At 39.0% G+C, this 21,556-nt stretch overlaps 2 protein-coding genes and 1 non-coding gene across 3 annotated transcripts; 1 reads left to right on the forward strand and 2 right to left on the reverse strand.

The window, feature by feature from the left end:
- Nucleotides 1–7,669: 7,669 nt before the first annotated feature.
- Nucleotides 7,670–8,383, reverse strand: LOC115951633. The gene has a single exon (XM_031068802.1). It carries the CDS (start codon nt 8,381–8,383, stop codon nt 7,670–7,672), a length of 714 nt encoding a protein of 237 aa, XP_030924662.1.
- A 9,287-nt stretch (nt 8,384–17,670) lies between these two features.
- Nucleotides 17,671–17,779, reverse strand: LOC115956155. Its single transcript, XR_004084270.1, has one exon. It is a non-coding gene; the product is annotated as a small nucleolar RNA R71 (small nucleolar RNA).
- Nucleotides 17,780–18,140: 361 nt separating this feature from the next.
- On the forward strand, nt 18,141–20,163 carry LOC115951642. The gene is made up of 2 exons (XM_031068810.1): nt 18,141–19,932; nt 20,153–20,163. Exons 1-2 carry the CDS (start codon nt 18,141–18,143, stop codon nt 20,161–20,163), a joined length of 1,803 nt encoding a protein of 600 aa, XP_030924670.1.
- The last annotated feature ends 1,393 nt before the right edge of the window (nt 20,164–21,556 follow it).

Here is a 21,556-nt window from a genome sequence, read left to right on the forward strand (position 1 = left end):
TGTGTAAACATAAACTAAGCAAAAGAGAAAGATTAAAACAAAGATTAAGGCAAAAAAGAAAAAGGAAAGTTTTAAAGCATACCTTAAAGAAAAAGCTCCTACGCTTTATTTTTTTCTGTTCCCCTCAGTCAAATCTATCACAATTCAATGAAATAATGATTAGTAATTTTAAACTCAAAGGATTGGAACCAGAAAAGGTCCCAACTTGAGCGTGTTTTATGAAAAACTCCATTTTGACCCACTATTTTCTAGTGAATCTTAGGTTTTTCTCGTGGGATTTTCGTGTCCTTTGAAAATGTACCATGTAAGGCTTTTTATAGTTGAAAAAATGGGCTTTGGAACAGTTCCCAGACAATGTGAGATTCATTCCAAACCTCAGACACTATTACAGATATCTTGCATTTCTTATACTTCTAAAACCCTAGCTGCGTACACAGGAATATGCCTACGTATGCATGCTTTGGCTCGCGTACGCAAGTTGTGACCCATGTACGTAGGCTAAGGGCTTTTTTGGTCATTTTTTTCCAAAAATAAATTTTTTGCTCATTCAAAAGATTATGTTTTCCATTTTAACACTCCTCAAGTCAACTTAATATTTGATTGGGCTCTAAACTGGGCTTGGGTCTTAGAGTTCGAGCATCATCGAGAAAACGGGGCCTAAGTTGTAAGGGGTACAAAATGCGGTTTCTATAGATGCTCCTCTTTTGATTCGTGAGCTTCGCTAACGAAATAAATAGAATAAGAGATAAAAAATTTTGCTTCGACGTATGGCTTGGGCCCAACCCACACACACGATACACATCATACATACATGGGGCGAGGTGCAACTTCAAAGAGCTGTGTGGGATTCGTATGTTCGAAGTCCCACCTTTGTTGCTCGGGAAATGAGAAACGACAGGTTCACTATCCTAGAACTTGTTTTTCCATTTGCAAATAAACGGTGAGTGACTCACTATCCTAGAGTAACTAAAAAGAAAAAAGAAAACAAACAAGGGTGCTCTTACGAGCTAACCCAACAAACAACAAAAGGATATAGTCTCTGTGGTGTCCATCCAGGGTTCTTGTCTCAAACTTCTTCGGGTGACTTGTTCCTCTTGTCTTCTTCACTTCTTTCTCTACCTTTTCTGGTGAGGCTCTTGCCTCAGGTTGGCTTTGGCCTCTTTCTCTATTACTATCTCTACCTTTTTTCTAGTGTGCCTGCATGTTCAATTCCTGGAGGATATGTGAACGAGTAGGATTCACTAAGGATGGTGAAGAACTTGCTGAGGAGTGAATTTGCATGGGGAGGAATCTTCTGCCTCTCACGACTTGTTTGGAGATGAGAAAACTCGTTGAGGAGTAATATGGATGGACTCATTGAGGAGTAGTGTAGATGTGTGATCCACTAGGGAAGAATCTTCTACTTCTCATATGGTTCACTAAGAATTTTGAGGGAGAATCTTTTGTTTCTTCGCTGGGGATTTTTTTATGTATGATACTTATTGGGGAAGAATCTTTTGCTTCTTTACTGAGAATTTGCTTTGGTGTACTTGGGTCCATTGGGGATGAATCTTCTTCCTTTTCCATAGATATGATGCTTGATGTGCTTGAACTATTGAGGAAGAGTCTTCTGCTTCCTTTTATGAGGATAATACTTGATACATTTGGGAAGAATCTTCTGCTTCCTTCACTGGGAATACTTTGCTTGAGATGCTTGAAACGTTGAAGGCTAAACTACATGTAGTTTAGTCATCAAGTGTGTTCCCACCTTTTCATTTTCTCCAATGGTTACCAACCGTTTCTTTTCTTCTTTTCTTCTTCGTTCTCTTCATCTCCCCTACCTCTTCACATTCTTCGTAACTCCTCTCTCTTTTCTTTTAACAAAAATCTCCCTTCATCCCTTCTTTTCTTCACTTCTTGACTCCCTCATCCTCTCAAATTTTCTTAGTTTCGCACTCTCTCCCTTTCTCCCATCATCTTCTCCAATGGCACCCAAGGCCAAGAAATCCTCCTACGTCCTATCTGTTGATGCCTTCCATCTCACTGGTTGGAGCGGAGCCACGAGGTTGGTGGAGCCTCCACCATTGACATATCGGCCAGAGAACCACATTCTCATGGGTGAATCTGTAAGTTTTTCATTTTTTTTTTCTCATTTTCAAGTTCCTCTCTGATCTTTGGTTTGAATGTGTTTTTGGTTATCTAAATGCTTGGGTTTTGCTGTGGGATGGGTTTAGATGAAAACCTGATGTCTTAAGAGGGGTAGGAACATGTCTAGGATTGATTTTGGATGGTGTCTCCTTGAAAATGTCGAAGAACTACTTCTGTCTATGTTCTTATGTGCGTGGCCTCAAGCTTGCATACGCAGCTTGCATTCATGAGTACGTAGGTATGTTCTTTAGGTTATGCGTATGTGGGAATGAACCTGCATATGCGAGGTCTTGTCTGCATGCGTGGACTTTGACCTGCGTACATGAGACGCTTGGCAGAAGCTTTGCTCTGCCCATTTTTTACTTCTTTTTCAACCGTTTCACCTCTATATGCAATTCTAACATCCTTTTTTTTTTTTTGTCATTTTTACATTTGAATATCATTGCATCATTCTTTTTACCTTCACTTATGCATCACGATACCATTTTCTTTGAATTTCACTTGAATCATGAATCTAATGACATCGCTCTTTTTTTTTTTGGTAGTTATCATCCCCTTATGCTAGTAGGGGAAGCACCAAAACTAGAGGCTATGTACAGAAGGTGGGCTTTGAGCCTATCATTGGTCTTCTTCCAGAGAAGTTTGCGAGTGCTACCTTGGTGCAGTGCCTCATTGAAAGGTGGTGGGACACTACCCACACCTTTCATTTATTCGAGTGGGAGATGCTGGTGACTCCCTATGACTTCTTCCGCATGACCAACCTTAGTTTCGAGGGGGCCATCATTAGTTTGGATGACGTGTCAGGCGTGCAGCTGGGCATCGACATGTTAGGGAGGAAGTACTTCATTGAGACCATCCACTACTTTGACTTGGTGTTAGATTACATGTTCCTCTCACAAAGGACCACGGAGGAATGTGTTTGTATGGCTAAGGCTTTCCTTCTCCATTTGAACGGGGACTACCTCTTTGCCAATGGTGGGCAAACGGTGTCTATAAGGTGGCTAATCCTCTTCCAGGATTTTGGGGAGACACAAAGGGCCAACTGGGGGTAAGCATGTCTTGCTTATCTTTACTCCACCCTCAACACTCTCAACTGGGGCACTTTGCGGCAGCTTGTGGGGCCTTGGAAGCTCCTTGAGGTCAGTTCTCTTTTTACTCTTAACACTTCCACTTGTAGCTTGTAGTCTTGCAAACTGTACTATCTTGAAAATTGTCCTCTTGTATATATCATCTTGCAAATTGTCATCTTGCATCTCGTCATCTATCATCTAACCTGTGACTTGTGTTTCTTTTTTGCAATGGTGGGTTGTTAGTTATGGCCTCATAACTCCGGGCACCGACCTAGTTTTGAAGGATTTTCCTTGAGTGAGGGCCCACCTTGCTGGGTTGACTTCCGATGAGGTAAGTTAATTATTTCTAGTCTTTCACGCTTCTTAATGCATTCTTCTTAGGATATCCTTCTCCTAACCTCATGTTATTATAGGTTAACTGGACCCCATGGGCCGGCTAGCCCCTTCTTGCTTCTCGAGTCTTGGAGACTGTTGCTCTCATTGCTTTAGAGATCACCTGACCTTTTGAAGGAGCGGGCTTGAGGGCGCTATATTTGGCGGAGAGGGTGAGGTGCTAGTTGGTGGGTATGGATGACCCACAGATTCCGAGGGACCCTTCTGAGTTCATACTTGCCCTACACTCCATGATTGATGCAGCGTACAACTTGTGGGGGAGTGGTATTTCCTACGCCGAGTGGCTTCTTGAGGGATTGGAATATGATGAGTTCAACATCACTCGTCTCGTGCCTTCTCTCACTACCCAGGTATATGCTGAAACTCTTTTTCTTCTTCTTTCTTTTTCTTTGCTTGTCATGACTACTGATACAGGGAATTGTAATAGGGGGGACCTGCTGTTGGTGAGCCCATTGATCCTCCATACATCCCTTGGACAGTCTATGCTTATGGCTCGGATGGCTTTGCTCGAGAGTGCGTCGTGCCCCGTAATCCTAATGTCATGGGCTATCCCTTCCCTCCCAGCACTCGAGCGGTGAGTTCTTTCTTCCTTTTGTTCTTTGTTTTTGCCATTTCTTTTCTTGTTTCATTCACTAACCCTTCTATCTTCAAACTGCAGCCCACTATCCAAGAGCATGAGGAATTGGTATGGCTAGCTGGGAACCTTAAGTTGGAGGTGACCAACTACTCGAGGGATTTGTATGGTCTTGGAGGAGCGGCCCACCCCGAGCAGTGGTGATGATGATGGTGGTGGCAAGGAGGAGGGCCTGGAGGCAACTCCTAGCTACCAACCAAGGAAGAGGTGGCATCATTGATTACATGCAGTCACAGCCTATACACACAGCTTTTTCTTTTTCTCTTTTGCTTTTAATATTTTTCTTTATTCCCTTTAGCAAACATTTGGGGTTTGGTTTGAGACAAAGGATTGTATTAAGAACATCTTTTTACATTTATGTTTTTGATTGGAGCTCAGCACTTAATTTACAAGTATAATGATAAATTGTATGTTTCTATACAACTTTGCTTCTTTAATGCTTGCAACCTTATGCTTGGAACATGTCTTGAATGATTCTTTAGGTCATAGGAACCCTAGGAATGCTTGGGAGTGGAGAAGCTCTGCTTAAAATAGGGGAACATGGGCTTCTGCCAAGCGCCATGCGTACGTGGAGGTGAGCCTGCGTACGTAGCTTTGACTTTACGTACGCAGGGTTAACTCTGCGCACGTGGGCCGCGAATCAAAAAAACCCTAGCCAACTTACTTAGGTATAAAAGTAGCCGTTTGGGTCCAAAACCCTCACCAACGTATTTCCAACTTAGAGAACAATCCTTTGAGGTCTCCCAATGGTAGCAAACTCTTCCCTCAATGTCTCCACTTGGATTAGGAAGCTTGGTCCCGATTTCAAGGATTTTTTTGCTCCTTATGGCCTTTCTTGTGTCTTCCCTTACCATCAAATTAGGGTGGATGAGTCTCTTCTTCATGCTGCTACTAACTATTGGGTTCCTCCTCGGCATGTATTCCATTTCAACGGAATAGAATTATGCCCCACTATTGAGGAATTTGCTGCTATCCTGGGTGAACTGGAGATTGATGATCTTATCTTTCCTACCATGGGTAAGGATCTTCCTTCCTTGCTGTGAGTGGTGTTGGGTGTCCCTAAAACCAGAGCCAATAGGTGGTGTGTTTTTGGCAAACTCAACCTTAGGCTGGTCTTTGATTACTTTTCCAATTTAGGCCTCCCTGAGGGTGAAAGGCCATAATCATACTACCTTCGTGCCTTTTGCTTATGTGCCCTTGCAAGATATTTCTTGGTTTAATAGTCACATTGTGTGGCTTATGAGCTAAAGAGAGGTAATCCAGTGGGCTTGTTCTTGGTGGAAACCCTCAATGGCTTGGACGCCTTTCAAAGGAAGGAAGCGAATTTCTTTGCGAGAATCCTCTTATTCTTCTTCAGGTATGATCCTTAACTTTTACCTAAGTTCTCAACCTAGTGGGATTCCTCTAATTTTGCATAGATTGCCTTTCTGTTTTTAACGCATCAAGGTACCTTATATCATCTTTCATATCTCAAGCATGGTTCATAGTTGCTGCAAGGACCATTGTGTGACTCTAGTTGGGCTTTGTTGTTGCTCTTACTACTCCACTTGTCGTATCTCAAGGCAATTTGGAGAGCGCCAAGGAGCTCCTGATGATGAGGGTGCCTTCCACACCGCGTTGTTCACAAATAGGATCTTGGGCAGGATTAGTGAAGCTTGGCCACGCCGTAGGGTGACGAAAGACATTGTTCCTCCTAAATACATCTACCCTACTGCAAGCTACAAGCAATGGTTGAAGGATGACATGAAGGTGATTTTGAAGGATGATAAGGCTCACATGAAGACTAGCAAGAAGATAAGAAGGACTAAGTGACCGCCTTGATATGCCCTATGTTTTAATTTTCTGCACTTTTTATGATTCTCCTGTTTTTGTTTTTGAATTTAATAAAGGATTGGATGTTCCAAATCCCTTACGAAAGCAAACTTGTTATCTTTTAATTTAAGCAATGAGAGAATTTCCCTTTTTATTATCTTTGCTTATTGTTATCTTCTTTAGTCATTTTTTTCTTTTCTTTTCTTTTTCCTTTCCCATGTAATTTTTGCTCATGACATCCTTTGAGGAATTTTTGCCATGCCCATGGTCTTTTCCCTTAACTTTTGCCTAGATTGCCCTTTCGGGTTTTCAATTTAGCGGGGTTCTTTTGTCTTAATTTTTGTCTAGGCCACCTTTTTGGGTCTTCAAACTAGTAGGCTTTTTTCTTTTATTTATTTATTTAGATGTGGTATTTCTGGAGTCTATCTATGTTAATAGGGTGAAGCATCTCTTCCCCATCCAAATATGTGATTCATGTAGCACCTCCCGACATGATCTTCTTAATGATAAAAGGCCCAGACCACCTTGGTTTCATTTTTCCTCTTGGATCAAAAGTCTCATCTCTAAGCACCTTCAGGACCAAGTCCCCTTCTTTAAGGTTTCTTGGTTTCACTCTCTTGTTGAATGCCTTAACAATCCTTTTTTTGTACCCTTGTGCATGGTATTGTGCCCTAGCTCTCTTCTCATCTATCAAAGCCAATTGTTCATATCTCGCTTTAGCCCAATCCTCTTTTAGGACCTTAGTCTCTATCAATACCCTCAAAGATTGTATCTCCACCTCAATAGGAAGCATTGCCTCACTACCACAGACCAGAGAGCAAGGTGTTGCCCCCGTTAATGCTCGGATAGAAGTTCTATAACCCCATAGGGCAAAAGGAAGCTTCTCAGCCCAATATTTTTATGTCACTTCCATCTTGGCTAGGATATTCTTCACATTCTTATTGGCTGCTTCTACGGCCCCATTAGCTTATGGTCAGTATGGTGAAGACTTGTGATGCTCAATGCTATATTCTTCCATGACCCTTCAGACTTCGCCTTCAAAGTGGGAACCATTATCGGAAATGATCTCTTGGGGTACCCCAAACCGATATATGATGTTGTTTTCTAAAAATCGAGCCACATGCTTAGCCTTCAACATGGAGTAGGAGGTTGCTTCCACCCACTTAGTGAAGTAGTCAATTGCCACTAAAATGTACTTATGCCTGTTTGAAGCCTTAGGTGCCATTTTTCCAATCACATCTATGCCCCAACCTGAGAAAGGCCATGGAGAAGTCATGCTTTACAATTCACTAGGTGGTACATGGTTCAAGTTGGTGTGTGTCTGACAATCATTGCAACTTTTCACATAGTCGGTCTCCATTGTACTCTAGTAGTACCCCATCCTTAGGATCTTCTTGGCTAACATCCTTCCATTCATGTGAGGGCCACAAATTCCTTGATTAACCTCTTCCATTACCCTTTCAGCCCCTTCTCTCTTCAAGCAACGAAGGTGTACATTGTCATAGGACCTTCTATAGAGTTGTCCCCCACATAGGATGTATTGGGTTGCCATCATCCTAATGGAACGACGTTCTCTCTTGTTAGCACCATCCGAATATGCTCTTAGTTCCAAGAACTTCATGATGTCATATTCTCATGGAGCTTCCTCTTCCTTTACGGCCATTATTGAAGCTTCAGACTTCCTTTTGTGCACTTCCTCACAACTTTGTTCAATTTCCAAGGGTCCTGTCCATACTCCCTTAGGTATTTCAACCATGGAGGCTAAAGTAGCTAGGGCATCTGCAAACTGATTTTGAGCTCTAGGGATGATTGTGTACTTAATCTTATCAAAGGTCTTGTTCAAGTCTTCCAAGTATTGTTGATAAGGCTTCAAATATTCTTCCTTCACTTTCCATAACTTCTGTGCTTGAGCAATAACCAAAGTTGAATTCTCGAAAACTTTGGCTTCTTTCACCCTTAAATCTTGAAGGGCTTCCATTCCAGTGATGCAAGCTTTATATTCGGCCATGTTATTAGTCACTTCAAAGTTCAATTTAATTGCCAAAGGTATGTGAGATCCCTCAGGAGTGATCAAAAATATTCCTATCCCATTTCCATATTGGTTTGCAGCTCCGTCAAAGTACATCTTCCATGTCCCTAGATCAACATCCAAAATATTCTCATCCGGAAAATCCTCTTTACCGTCCTCCCCTTCTGTACGATTCTCGGCATAAAAATCTGACATGACACTTCCCTTAATAGTTTTCCTAGCCATGTACTTCAAATCAAATTTTGCCAATAAGATCAACCATCTTGACAATCTTCCATTCAAAGCGGGCTTCTCAAAAAGGCACTTCAATGGGTCCATTCTTGCTACCACCCATATTTGAAAGGGTAAAATGATGTGCCTCAACTTCTGTACGGCCAAAACAAGTGCAAAGCATGACTTTTCTATGGGAGTGTACCTAGTCTCGTAATCATGGAATCTTGTGCTTAAGTAATATATTGCCCTCTCATTCTTCTCACCATCTTTTTGTGCAAGCATACTTCCAACCGCATTCTCTATGATGGAAAGTTGTAGGAGTAAAGGTTTCCCATGTTGTGGAGGTACTAAAATAGGTGGGTGGAGGTACTAAAATAGGTGGGTGGAGGAGATATTGCTTGATGAGTTCAAAGGCTTTTTGGCACTCATTGTTCCATGTGTGTGGTTCATTCTTCCTTAGGAGCTTAAAGATGGGCTCACTAGTGGAGGTGAGCTTGGTAATGAATCGACTAATGTATTGTAGTTGACCCAAGAAACACCTAATCTCTTTCTCACTTTTGGGTGGAGGCATCTCCAATATGGCTTTGATCTTGGATGGGTCAACTTCTATTCCTCTATCACTCACTAAGAACCCTAACAACTTTCTAGCGGTTACTCCAAAGGTGCACTTTTGTGGGTTCAATCTCAATTTGTATTCTTTTATCCTTTTGAAGAACTTCCTAAAGTTCGTGGTGTAGTTCTCCCTATCCTTGGATTTCATTATCATATCATCAACATACACCTCTACCTCATTATGCATCATATCATGTAGCAAGGCCATAGCCATCCTTTGATAAGTTGCCCTAGCATTCTTGAGGCCAAACGGAATTACCATGTAACAATAAATTCCCCATTCGGTAGTGAAAGTGGTTTTGGTCATATCTTTAGGAGCCATCTTGATTTGGTTGTATCTCAAAAAACCATCCATGAAAGACATCAAGACACTTTCTGCCGTGTTATCCACTAATACATCAATGTGGGGGAGGGGGAAGTCATCCTTAAGGTATGCCTTATTCAAGTCTCTAAAATCCATACACATCCTTACCTTTCCATCATTCTTAGGTATAGGCACAACATTGGCTATCCACTCAGCTTGGTTCACGCGTTTGATGAACCCTACCTTTAGTTGCTTGGTGACTTTCTCTTTGATTTTTAAGAGCCATTCGGTCCTCATTCTTCCCAATTTTCACTTGACAAATATCACATGGTCATGAGTATCAATGTGATGTTGAGCTATCTCAGGATCAATTCTAGGCATATCTTCATAGGACCATGCAAACATCTCTTGAAATTCCGTGAGGAGTTCTTGAAGATCTTTCTTTTCTTTTTCATTTAGAGTTGAGCCAATTTTGATTAAGCGTGGATTCTCATCATTGCCCAAATTAATAGTTTCAAGAGTTGGTTTCATAGGTTCAATATTGTTTTCCAATTGTTTATTAATTTCATTTTCAAATTCATTTGAATCATTTAAGTGTAGAGTTTCAATGTTATAGGACACATCAAAGTAAGCCAAACCAGAATTCATCTTATTGAAAAGTACATTGGAACTTGCATTACAAGACTCTTTCCCCATGTACTCAAGAAACCCAACCCAAGTCCAATTATTAATGGGCCCTATAGTAGGTATGATGAATTCTTTCTTCTTTCTTTCTTAAGGCTTGCTGTTCCTTTTTTTTTTTTTGTTTTTTTAGCCCGTCTTCTTTCTTCAAGGGTTCCCACATGTGCATAGCTTCGGTCATGTCATATAGATCTTTGCCCTCATTGGGGAAGTCTCTTCTTGTCTCGCTAAGGAACCAGTCGCTGTCATCCCCACTCCAGCAGTTGATCATCTCGTCATCTCCTCCTTCTTCTTCATTCCTTATTAGGTATTGGTCGTCATCAAAACAGGGGTCTATGTTGCGCTCGAGTATGAAACGAGTCGGGGTGACTTGGGTTGTCCCTACCGTCGAGGTCCATTCTGGCCAATCATGAGCCTCCTATGATCTCGTGTCTCCTGATTCGGAAAAGTCATTGACATGGAACCTCTTGGAAGTCCATGGTCTTGGAACATCCTTTAGCTGCGGCTTGAAGTTGGGTAGAGGTAGGCGGACCTTTCCTTTTTCCATCATGTGATTGATGCCTTCTTGTGTCAGCCTACTTAGTTCATGCTCAGCCTTGCGTTTCTTAGCTTCCTCTTTCTCAATTTCAGAAAGGTGACCTATTATCTTCTTGAGGACCTCAGCTTATGCCTCAACACATTCGAGCATCTTTTGCATGTTCACCTTCTCGCTTGTAGCGTCCATCCGTCCCTCTCGATAAGCCTTCAATTTGGATATCTCACCTTCAATTGGACTTGGATTGGAATGATGTTTGAAAAGAAGCCCCATTAAGTTCAAGTTCTAATTAAAAGGTTCCTTTTAATTTTTAGATGTTCTTAGAAAATTCTTAAGTTCATTTTAATGAAGGCCTAATTACAATATCACTCACTTTCCTTTCACGGATCTTTGCCCCTTGTTCCATTTGGCTTTAGTCCATTTACAATAAAGCTTTCGCCTTACTCTCATGAGCTTTCATTAGAATGTACTTAGGAATCTTCAACCCTTTGTCTCAAACTTGGGCCTACAATGTATTCATCACCTTTGGGCTTCTCATTCTTTATTCATTATTTCATCACTTTTTTCTGGAAATTGCCCTCTAGCTAGAATATTTTGTAGCATTCGTCTCAAAGTCCATGAAGATCTCATCATTTTGGGCCTAAGCATGCAACAAGGAAGCCCAAGATTAGGGAAGTTCATATTGGCTTTGTAGGATCTTGGATGTTAGGTCCATAGCGTATTTGTCACCTTAGGCCCAAAGTCCTCTTTTTCGAAAGGGCTTTTTCCACTTGGGACTATGATAGCAATTAGGCCACGGTCTTATGAACCTTTCAAGTTAAGCTACAACTTTGGATTTAGGGACAAGTCTCTTATATGTGAGAACTTCTTTTCCTTTATCCCATAACATCTTAGAGTATACCATAACTTTAGGGTCATCCATTCCATTTTCATACCTTTTGTTTGTCCTTTGGGATTAGGTGAACACATGATATATGGTTGAACAAACAAGAGATATATAAAGGGTAACCTTCATGGTAGGATTTAGGATCTAGGATCTCTCTAGTGTGGGTAGGCTCCCTAAGGCTAAAAGGATAGACAAATAGGTCACTCACAACTAGTTGGGCTATGATTCTAATTGAGGGCCTAAGTGGACCCCATAGTGGATTGGTAGCAAACCTTTAATTTACTTAAGGCCCATTATAGGCGATGACACTGATTATGAGTTGGTGGGATGAACTTCAAAAAATTTGGGCCCAAATGGAGCCTTCCATCTTCCCACTTATCACCAACAAAGGTCAAGGGACTAAGAGAACAAGTGATGTTTGTGCAAAACAAGTATTGAAACAATTTTTATTAAAGTTAAGACATACGACACATGGGAATTAAACTCACCATCCCCAATAGAGTGGCCACTGTGGGCGTAAGGGAAAGGAAAATTAAATGGAGTCGCCACCTAGTTATATGGTCTAGGAACCATGAATATAGCATCCTTTCAAGGAAGGACCTTTGATCTTACTACCAGATTTTGGGTTTGGAGTTTAGGTACACTCTTGGGATGGTGTTAGGCATCCAAGATCGCCCAACCCTAAGGTTAGCCTCCCATCATTGTGTCCAATATCTTAACCCTATTAAAAACCATTTAAATACTTGTATTCTAGAGTCACACACACACACTAACATGCATCTAGCAAACAACATGGCATCTTTAACCCTAAACACATACTTATCCATCTATCCAAACAAAAGAGAGCCAAACATATAAAAAAGAACACTAGCATTCATCTAAAACAAAATAGCAACTTAAACATGGCAGCAAGCATATCATCAAATAAAACATATCAAAAACAAAATGTTAACATATTAGAAACCCTAATCATACATCTAAAAACCCTAACACAAATCCATAAACATTGCTAATGCATGACTTACCCTTTACTTACCTCTTAGCAACACAGCACCTATGGCATCAATGCATGAACATGTGAATGAATGGCATAGTATTAAAACTAAGAAAACCCTATCCTAAACCCTAATCTAAACATGTGATAACAACCAACATGTTAAAAATAAAAAAGGTAAGCAAACATTTTATGGGGTTAAAACATGTGAAAAGAGGCTATGCAGACAAACATGTGAAGGCAGAACAAAACAAAAAAAGAATTAGGATTTTCTGGGTAACGGTATCACACATGCTAGAACAGGTCTGTGTACGCATGAGTTCAGCCTACGTGCGCGGGCTAGATCATGCGTACACAGATCCTTACCCGGAAACCCTAATCAACATAGAAATAGAGCAGAAAATCCTAATCATACATCTAAAAACCGTAACACAAATCCATAAACATTGCTAATGCATGACTTACCCTTTACTTACCTCTTAGCAACACAGCACTTATGGCATCAATGCATGAACATGTGAATGAATGGCATAGTATTAAAACTAAGAAAACTCTATCCTAAACCCTAATCTAAACATGTGATAACAACCAACATGTTAAAAATAAAAAAGGTAAGCAAACATTTTATGGGGTTAAAACATGTGAAAAGAGGCTATGCAGACAAACATGTGAAGGCAGAACAAAACAAAAAAAGAATTAGGATTTTCTAGGTAACGGTATCACACATGCTAGAACAGGTCTGTGTACGCATGAGTTCAGCCTACGTGCGCGGGCTAGATCATGCGTATGCAGATCCTTACCCGAAAACCCTAATCAACATAGAAATAGAGCAGAAAACAAAAACGTAAAATCTAGCAACCTATCATGCTTAAAGATATGAAGAAAACCTAAAACTAACCTAAACAAACATGTGCAAACATAAACTAAGCAAAAGAAATAGATTAAAACAAAGATTAAGGCAGAAAAGAAAAAAGAAAAGTTTTAAAGCATACCTTAAAGCAAAAGCTCCTAGGCTTGATTTTTTACCATTTCCCTCAGTCAAATCTATCACAATTCAATGAAATAATGATTAGTAATCTTAAACTCAAAGGATTGGGACCAGAAAAGGTCCTAATCAAATAAAAAGAGACTTGAGAGTGTTTTGTGAAAAACTCCATTTTGATCAACTATTTTCTAGTAAATCTTAGGTTTTTCCTGTGGGATTTTTGTGTCTTTTGATAATGTACTATGTAAGGCTTTTTATATTTGAAAAAATGGGGTTTGGAATGGCTCTCAAATGATGTGAGATTCATTCTAAACCTTAGCCATTATTGTAGAAAACTTGCATTTTTTATACTTCTAAAACCTTAGCTGCGTACGCAGGAATGTAGCTGCATACACAGGAATGTGCTTGCGTATGCATGGTTTAGCTCGCGTAAGCAAGCCACAACCCACGTACGCAGGCTGAGGGCTACTTTGGTCATTTTATTTCCAAAAATAGATTTTTGCACATTCAAAAGTTTATGTTTTTCATACTCCGCTTCATTATTCGTGGCTGGAAAGCCAAGCCTTAGAGATTTCTCCATAGTTACTTGTTCAAGAGATACTAGAATGATTCCAATCCCAAACCCCTTCTGGTTAGCTACCCTGTCCAAATAGAGTTCCTAGAATGGAGGATGGGATGTGGAAATCAATGAAACCTTTACGTCAGGAGTCCTTTCCACCTCGGCTTCAGACTTTCCCACCCCCTTAGTGAAAGCTGCCACTGGGTTGGCCAAAACCTACCTTTTTCTAGCTGTATGGTGTAAATATTTGATATTAAATGCTCCCAACATAGTTCCCCACTTGGTTATTCTTCCTATATAGTCCGACCTCCAAAGTAGTGCTTGTAAGGGAGCTGGGTGACGACCACAACTGTATGCACTTGGAAGTAATAAGGGAGCTTTCTCGTGGCATGTATGATGGCCAGAATAGCTTTCTCAAGGGGTAGGTACTGAGTTTCTGCCTCTTGAAGGGACTTACTTATGTAATAGACAGGCTTCTGCACCCCAATGTTTGTTCGAACTAGGACTAGGCTTATTGCATGGGCTGTAACGGCTATATAGGCGTACAAAACCTCTTCCTTTTTAGGCCTGGACAGGATGGGCAGATATGCCAAGTATTTCTTCAACTCTTCAAAGGCCTTGTTACATTTATTGGTCTACGTGAAATCTTTCCACTTATGAAGCAATTAAAAAAATGGTCTGCAGCGATCAGTCGACTGAGAGATGAACCTATTCAGGGCTACGGTCATCCTAGTCAGCTTTTGTACCTCTTTTGGATTCTGAGGTGGGTGTAGATTATGGATGGATCTAATTTGGTCGGGGTTAACCTCAATCCTTCAATGAGTGATCATGTACCCCAGAAATTTCCCTGAACTCAGACCGAAGGAACATTTAGAAGTGTTGAGATGCAACTTATGTTTTCTAAGTATTGAAAATACTTCTTCCAAATCACTTAAGTGTTCAGATACCTGCTTGCTCTTTACAACCATGTCGTCTACGTAAGCCTCGACATTCTAGCCTAGCTGGGCTTCAAACATTCTCATTACCATTCTCTGATAAGTAGATTTAGCATTCTTCAGGCCGAAAGACATCACTTGATAGTGATAATTCTCGGTAGGGGTTAGAAATGCAGTCTTTTCTTGGTCTGGCAATGCCAATTGTATTTGGTGATAGCCCTGGATGGCGTCCAAAAAACTCATCCAAGAATGGCCGAATGTTGCGTCGACAGTCTGATTGATTCGGGGGACTAGAAAGGGATCTTTGGGGTAGGCCTTGTTTAAAAAGGTGAAGTCCACACAAACCTTGCATTTTCCTGACTTCTTCTTAACAACCATAGTATTGGCCAACCATTTGGGATAAAAAACCTCTTTGATTGCTCCAGCTTGTTTGAGCTTATTCACCTCCTCTTTTACTGCCTCGACATGTTCTTTGGAAGAGTGTCGAGGTTGCTACCTTTTCGGTATGATAGCTGGGTTCACATTAAGATGGTGGCATATAAATTCTGGATCTATGCCCAGTGCCTCATATGCGCTCCATATGAAAACATTTAAGTTACTCCTCAAGAAAACCAGCAATTCCTCCTTCTTGGCTAGGGGTAATTAGGTCCCAACCTGAAAAAATTTATCCTCGTTTGACCCAATGATAACTTTCTCCAACTCTTCACATTGCAAACTGCCTATTATTGCCCTAACTAAGTCTTTCGCTCTGCGACCGTTGATTGCTACAAAACATTATTTGGGCTGAAAGAGCCCATTTCAGCTGACTGGTGCCTAATAGCAACAACCATGCACTGCTGATGTGCATGAAACATATACAATAAAGTACTCACATATCTACATATTTAGCCTTACTTTTATGTTATTTTGTGACTAATTATATAATATCTTTGTGTTGTAGGTAACAAGGGCTTTACATGCAAAGTGGGGCTAGGCCAATTGAATCAAGCCAACTTACATTCAGCCAGGCATGAATTCAAGAAAAGACCAACCCAATTAAATTTAAGTCCAATTGGAGTAAGGAATCAAAGGAAATTTGCGCCAAATCCAAGTCCAATTCGGATTAGGATTCCAGACTGCATATCAGTTAGTATTTTTGGCATAACTTTCGGTTCAGATGTCCAATTGAGATGATTCAAGTTGGGATGGAACGATAACTTAAAGGGCTACAACTTTGTAGTTTACCAAAAGTCCAAATTCTGACGTTAAATGGGCCAAAATAGTCGGTTAAGTGAAGCCTAAAAATCTGGGATTTTCTCCACACGAGAATTCAACTTGTAATAGGATTCCTTGAACTATTTAAGGGCTCTTTAGGGCAAAATTCAGGGAGGCTGAGGCTGAAGCTAGTGCTAGGGCTGAGGGCTGAATGTATAGAGAGTACGGCTACTTCTTTGGTTTTCTTCTATGACAGTTAGTTTTATTTTATTTTTCTAGTTTAATGTTTAGTATTTTATTTTTGTGTTTTCTTTCAATTACTATGAGTAGCTAAATTTATAATTAGGGTTGAGGATGAAACCTTGTTAAGGATTATCAGTAATATTTATGTGATTTGATTTTTCCCACAATAGTTGTTCTTTAATGATTTAAATTGTTCTTGCTTCATATCAATTGACTAAGATGAAATTCTAGATATGAGTTCAATCATGTTTTTCTCATGATTTAAGATTCGTCTTAATTAATTGAATGCTTGGTTTATTAATTCTTGATTATAAAATTAGATATCTCTTGTGATTTGTCTGTCAATGGATACAATTTATGATTTGATTTTTAGAATTGGATATATCTTGTGATTTGTTTGGTTACGGATACAATTGATGATTTGGTTTTATACTTAAGAAGCGAAGAAGAACATGCTTTTGATTTTTTAAAATAAGGGTTTAAATGATGATATTTTCCATGATAGCAAGATTGATTTCTAGATTATCATGTAGTAAGTTGGGAAAAATTAATGATCATAAATATATGCTGATATGACTTACAAGGTGGATTCCAAAACCTTAATTCCTTTCTCTTAATTGTTTACATCTTTTTATTGCTTTATATCTTTTGCTTAGTTTAACTATTTGCTTAATTTTATTATTTGCTTAGTTTATTTTATTGCAACCAACCAATTTTTATTTAAACTAGATTAGGATTAATTTGGTTAAGATTTGATTTAATTTTCCTACGTTCATTCAAGTCCCTATGGGTTCGACCTCGTTCTTGTCCAACTATACTTCGGTACGGTTCGTACACTTGCGAGTATTTTAAAATTTCACAACAAGTTTTTGGCGCCGTTGCCGAGGACTTGGTTAGGAAAATAAATTAGGTCTTAATTGAATTTTTCCTTCTACTAGTTGTAGTTAATTTTTTTAAAAATATATATATATATAAAAACAAACAAACAAAAACAAATTTTTTTTTCTTTTCTTTGTGCTTGGTGTATGAGAACTTGGATACGTGATAAAGAAAATCGTCTTGTTAGTTTTGATTATTCATCCACAATGGAAGAAATTGGAGATGATTCAAAAACTCTTAGGGAGTTGTTCTCACCCATAACCACCAACCCTCCATCTTGCATAGTATTGCCTGCAACCACTGCTGCACATTTTGAGTTGAAGCCACAGATAATCCACCTTCTTCCTACTTTTCATGGATTGGATAGAGAAGATCCTTATATGCATGTGAAGGATTTTCTTGAGATTTGTGCTACTTGTAAGTTTCAAAATTTCACTGATGACTCTGTTCGCTTGCGTTTATTCCCTTTTTCCTTGAAGGATAAGGCAAAAGCATGGCTTAATTCTTTGTCACCTGGATCTATCACTTCATGGGAACTGTTGGTCACAAAATTCCTCTCTAAATTTTTCCCAATGGCTAAGACCAATGCTTTGAGGAGAGAAATTGCAGATTTTTATCAGGATGAACAAGAGAAATTTTATGAGAGTTGGGAGAGATTTAAGAACTTGATCTTAAAGTGTCCTCATCATGGTTTTGAAACATGGAGACTAGTACAATATTTTTATAATGGTTTGACTCAGACAAATCGTAACATGATTGAGTCCATGAATGGTGGTGGATTTTTGAGTCTTAGGGATGATGAGGCATACAAATTTCTTGAGAATTTTTCTGAAAGTTCACAACAATGGGATTTTTCCAATCGTAAAGAGAGATGTGCCCCTGCAATTAAAAAAGGAGGGTTGTATGAAGTCAGTGAAGATTTAGACATAAAAGCTAGGTTGGACAATCTCACTCGTAAGGTTTAAGCTTTAGCTTTAGGTAGAGGGATGAATTCTGTCAATCAAGTTCAAAGTGAAACATGCTCTATTTGTGCTAGTCCTATGCATACAACACAAATGTGTCCTTCTGCAGCTGGGTACCCTGATTTTTATGCTGAGCAAGCAAATGCACTGAATAATTATGGAAAACCATTTGCTAGTCCATTTTCAGAGACATACAATCCAAATTGGAGGAACCATCCTAATTTCTCATGGAGGCAAAATCAGCCTCCCACAAATGTAGGTGGACAACAAGTGCATCAACAAAGTCAATTTCGTCCACCTACTCAAGCATATCCTCCCATTCCTCAACCAACACCTCAGTTTGTAGCACCGCCAAGACCACAATCATCTTTGGAGGAGTCTCTCAAAACTTTCATGCAATCAACTAGCCAAGCCATTCAAGAGATAAAAAGTTCCACCCATTTGAATACTCAAGCTATTTCAAAGTTGGAAAATCAAGTTGGCCAGTTAGCAACCCAAGTTGGAGAGAGGGAAAAAGGAAAGTTTCCTAGTCAACTTATACCTAACCCAAAAGGGCAGTATGCAATTAATGGTTCTTCTAGTTCTACTCATGCACATGAATCTGTTCAGTCTATTACTACCCTTAGGTCTGGTAAGCCAGTTGATAATCAAGTGAAAATGCCAGAAGTGGAGGATGATGAAAATATTGTGTTAAAGGAAAAGGGAACTCATAGTTCACAAGATGATCATAGAGAAAAGAAAGGCAACTCAACCTCAATTCCAATTCAGGATCTTAGTTCTCCCCTTGATAGGAGGTTTGTTCCTAAAGCTCCATTCCCTCAAAGTTTAATCAGTCCTCAGAAAAGTGCACAATTTGGAGATATTTTAGAGGTTTTTAAGCAAGTGCAAATTAATATTCCATTTCTTGATGCAATTCAACAAGTTCCTGCTTATGCTAAGTTTCTAAAAGATCTTGTGACAATGAAGAGAAAGACAAATGTCCCTAAAAAGGCATTTTTGACAGAGCAAGTTAGTTCAATCATTCAGAATAAATATCCAGTGAAATGTAAAGACCCTGGATCTCCTACAATTTCATGCAGGATTGAGGATCATCTCATTGAGCGAGCTTTGCTAGATTTGGGGGCAAGTGTGAACCTAATGCCATATTCAGTATACTTACAGCTAGGTTTGGGGGAGTTGAAACCCACAACCATGACACTTCAATTAGCTGATAGGTCTGTGAAAATCCCTAGAGGTATTGTTGAGGATGTGCTGATTAAGGTGGATGCGTTCTATTTTCCTGTTGATTTTGTTGTGTTAGACACTGAGCCTGCTCTAAATGCCAGTACACAAATCCATGTCATTTTGGGTCGCCCTTTCTTAGCCACATCCAATGCTTTGATCAATTGTCGGAGTGGTGTGATGAAGATTTCTCTTGGGAATATGACTGTTGAGCTTAATATTTTTGACATAAGTAAGCAAGTACTAGACAATGAGGATATATGTGAGGTTAACATGATTGGGAGCCTAGTCCATGATACTTTCCTACAATCAAGTTGTGAGGATCTCCCAAACGCTTGCTTAACCCGTTTTGATTGCAATTTGGATACTGAAAAATCAATTGAGGAGGTCAATGCATTGTTGGATTCTGTTCCTCTCTTAAGTATTGATAGTTGGCAGCCAAAAGTGGTCTGTTTCCCACTTTCTTCATCCCCATTCCCATCTATTGTAGAACCACTAAAGTTGGATGACTTTTGGGAACACCAATTGATAAGTATACTTCAAGAGCATAAGGAAGCTATAGGTTGGAGAATTGCTGATATTAAGGGTATTAGTGCTTCTATGGTTATGCAAAGAATTCACTTGGAAGACACTACAAAAGCTTCTCAACATGTTTTTGACCTAGGTAAGTTACAATATCATTGGACTAGTCCATTCATAATATGCATTATTTATCTCCATGGTGTTGTTGAGGTTTGGATGGTCCTATTTATCAGGATTGATCTCCAATTGTGTTAAATCTTTTTGCAAAAAAAAAAAAAAAAAAAATTCTTTTTTTTATTTTCTGATTTTAGATTAATCTTTGTGTTTATTTTCTTGTTTCATTTTATTTTCTTTTGTTCTAGCTGATATTTGACAGAAATTAAAATTTATAACAATCAGCTTGATTAAGGTACGTCTCCTCCTTCTCCTTACCTTACTTTTCCTACTTGAGTTTCTCATGTTGCATATTCATATTTTGCTCTCTTTTCATTCAAGACATATATTTGAGCGTATCATTTTTAACATTGAGGACAATGTTTGGTTTAGGTTTGGGGGGGATTTATATAGATTTCTTTTGGTAAAAAAAAAAAAAAAAAAAAACTTTTGCCTAGCTTGAGGTTTATGTTTTGAGTTCATTATACTACTCTTGCTTAAAGAATTTCATTGCTTTCATGCTCAATTCATTGCACATGCACATAGCCACTCAAACACAACTTGTTGTTGAAGGATAAAAATGATTAGAAAATCTTGATGATAACAATGTGGAGACTGTAACCCCTGTGAGTTTTGAGCCAATCATTATTTTTGGAGGGTTATTTATTGTTTCTAATCTTAAAGTTCATTTGGAAGTGCGTAACATATTTCCCTTGTTGTAGTCTCATTGTTTTTTCTTTTGGCCAAGAAAAAAAAATGATTTTATGCCACACTTGAATCTTTTGAAGTCATTGATATTGAATGAACTATACTAGTCTTTGAGAGATGAGATTAGGCCATTTTTGTCTACTTTGAGCCATATATTTGTTTTTCTTTTTCTATACATTATCGCTAGTCACCCCGTTGAGCCTTTTAATTAGCCTTTCTTTCTTAAATCCCTTATCCATAGTGTTTCAAGATGGAATTTGATCAGTTTGTTTCAATGTGGTGGTTTGTGTGAGAATTCAAAGAAGAAAAAAAAATTCAAAAAAAAAAGTGTCAAAAAGAAGAAAAAAAAAAGGGTTCTTATCAAATTTTGAGAAGTGAAATGGAAGGAAGGAATACTACTTTGAAGAAGAAGAGTTGAAAAAAAAATTGTTGAATGGAAATTCCAAAAAGAGTTGACATTCTGACAAATCTTGAAAACACTTCTAATTATTTACCTTCACCCATTTTTATTTCATTCCCTTTACTTTTACCCTACATTACATCCTAATAAAGTCCTTATTTGATCTTGAAGATTGTGTAGTTCAAATATTGATATGACTAAGAAGAAAAAGGTGTGGTATGAATATTTTTGGCATCCTTTCATGAGACTACTTGTTCTTTCTTAATTAAGCGTTTTTCATGTGATTTATATGTGAGGTGTTTGATTTTGCTTACATTATTCCGCTCACATATATTGTTGAGAGTGTTACACCCCATTTCAGAGTGATTTCAATTGTTGAGTGATAACACCGGAAAGATTTGAGTTGAAACATACTTTCAAATAGAGATTCGAGTCAAGTTTATTCTAAAACTAAGAGTATGTTTGGGTTGGCTACCACTTTTCACTCACATTGAGTTTTGATGGC

Source organism: Quercus lobata, chromosome 1 (genome assembly GCF_001633185.2).
Source record: "Quercus lobata isolate SW786 chromosome 1, ValleyOak3.0 Primary Assembly, whole genome shotgun sequence".
NCBI lineage: Eukaryota > Viridiplantae > Streptophyta > Magnoliopsida > Fagales > Fagaceae > Quercus > Quercus lobata.

What these genes read in the sequence shown, in the direction of transcription:
- LOC115951633 (XM_031068802.1), bottom strand. Translation starts at nt 8,383, where the DNA reads ATGGACCCATTGAAGTGCCTTTTTGAGAAGCCCGCTTTGAATGGAAGA.
- LOC115951642 (XM_031068810.1), top strand. Translation starts at nt 18,141, where the DNA reads ATGTGTCCTTCTGCAGCTGGGTACCCTGATTTTTATGCTGAGCAAGCA.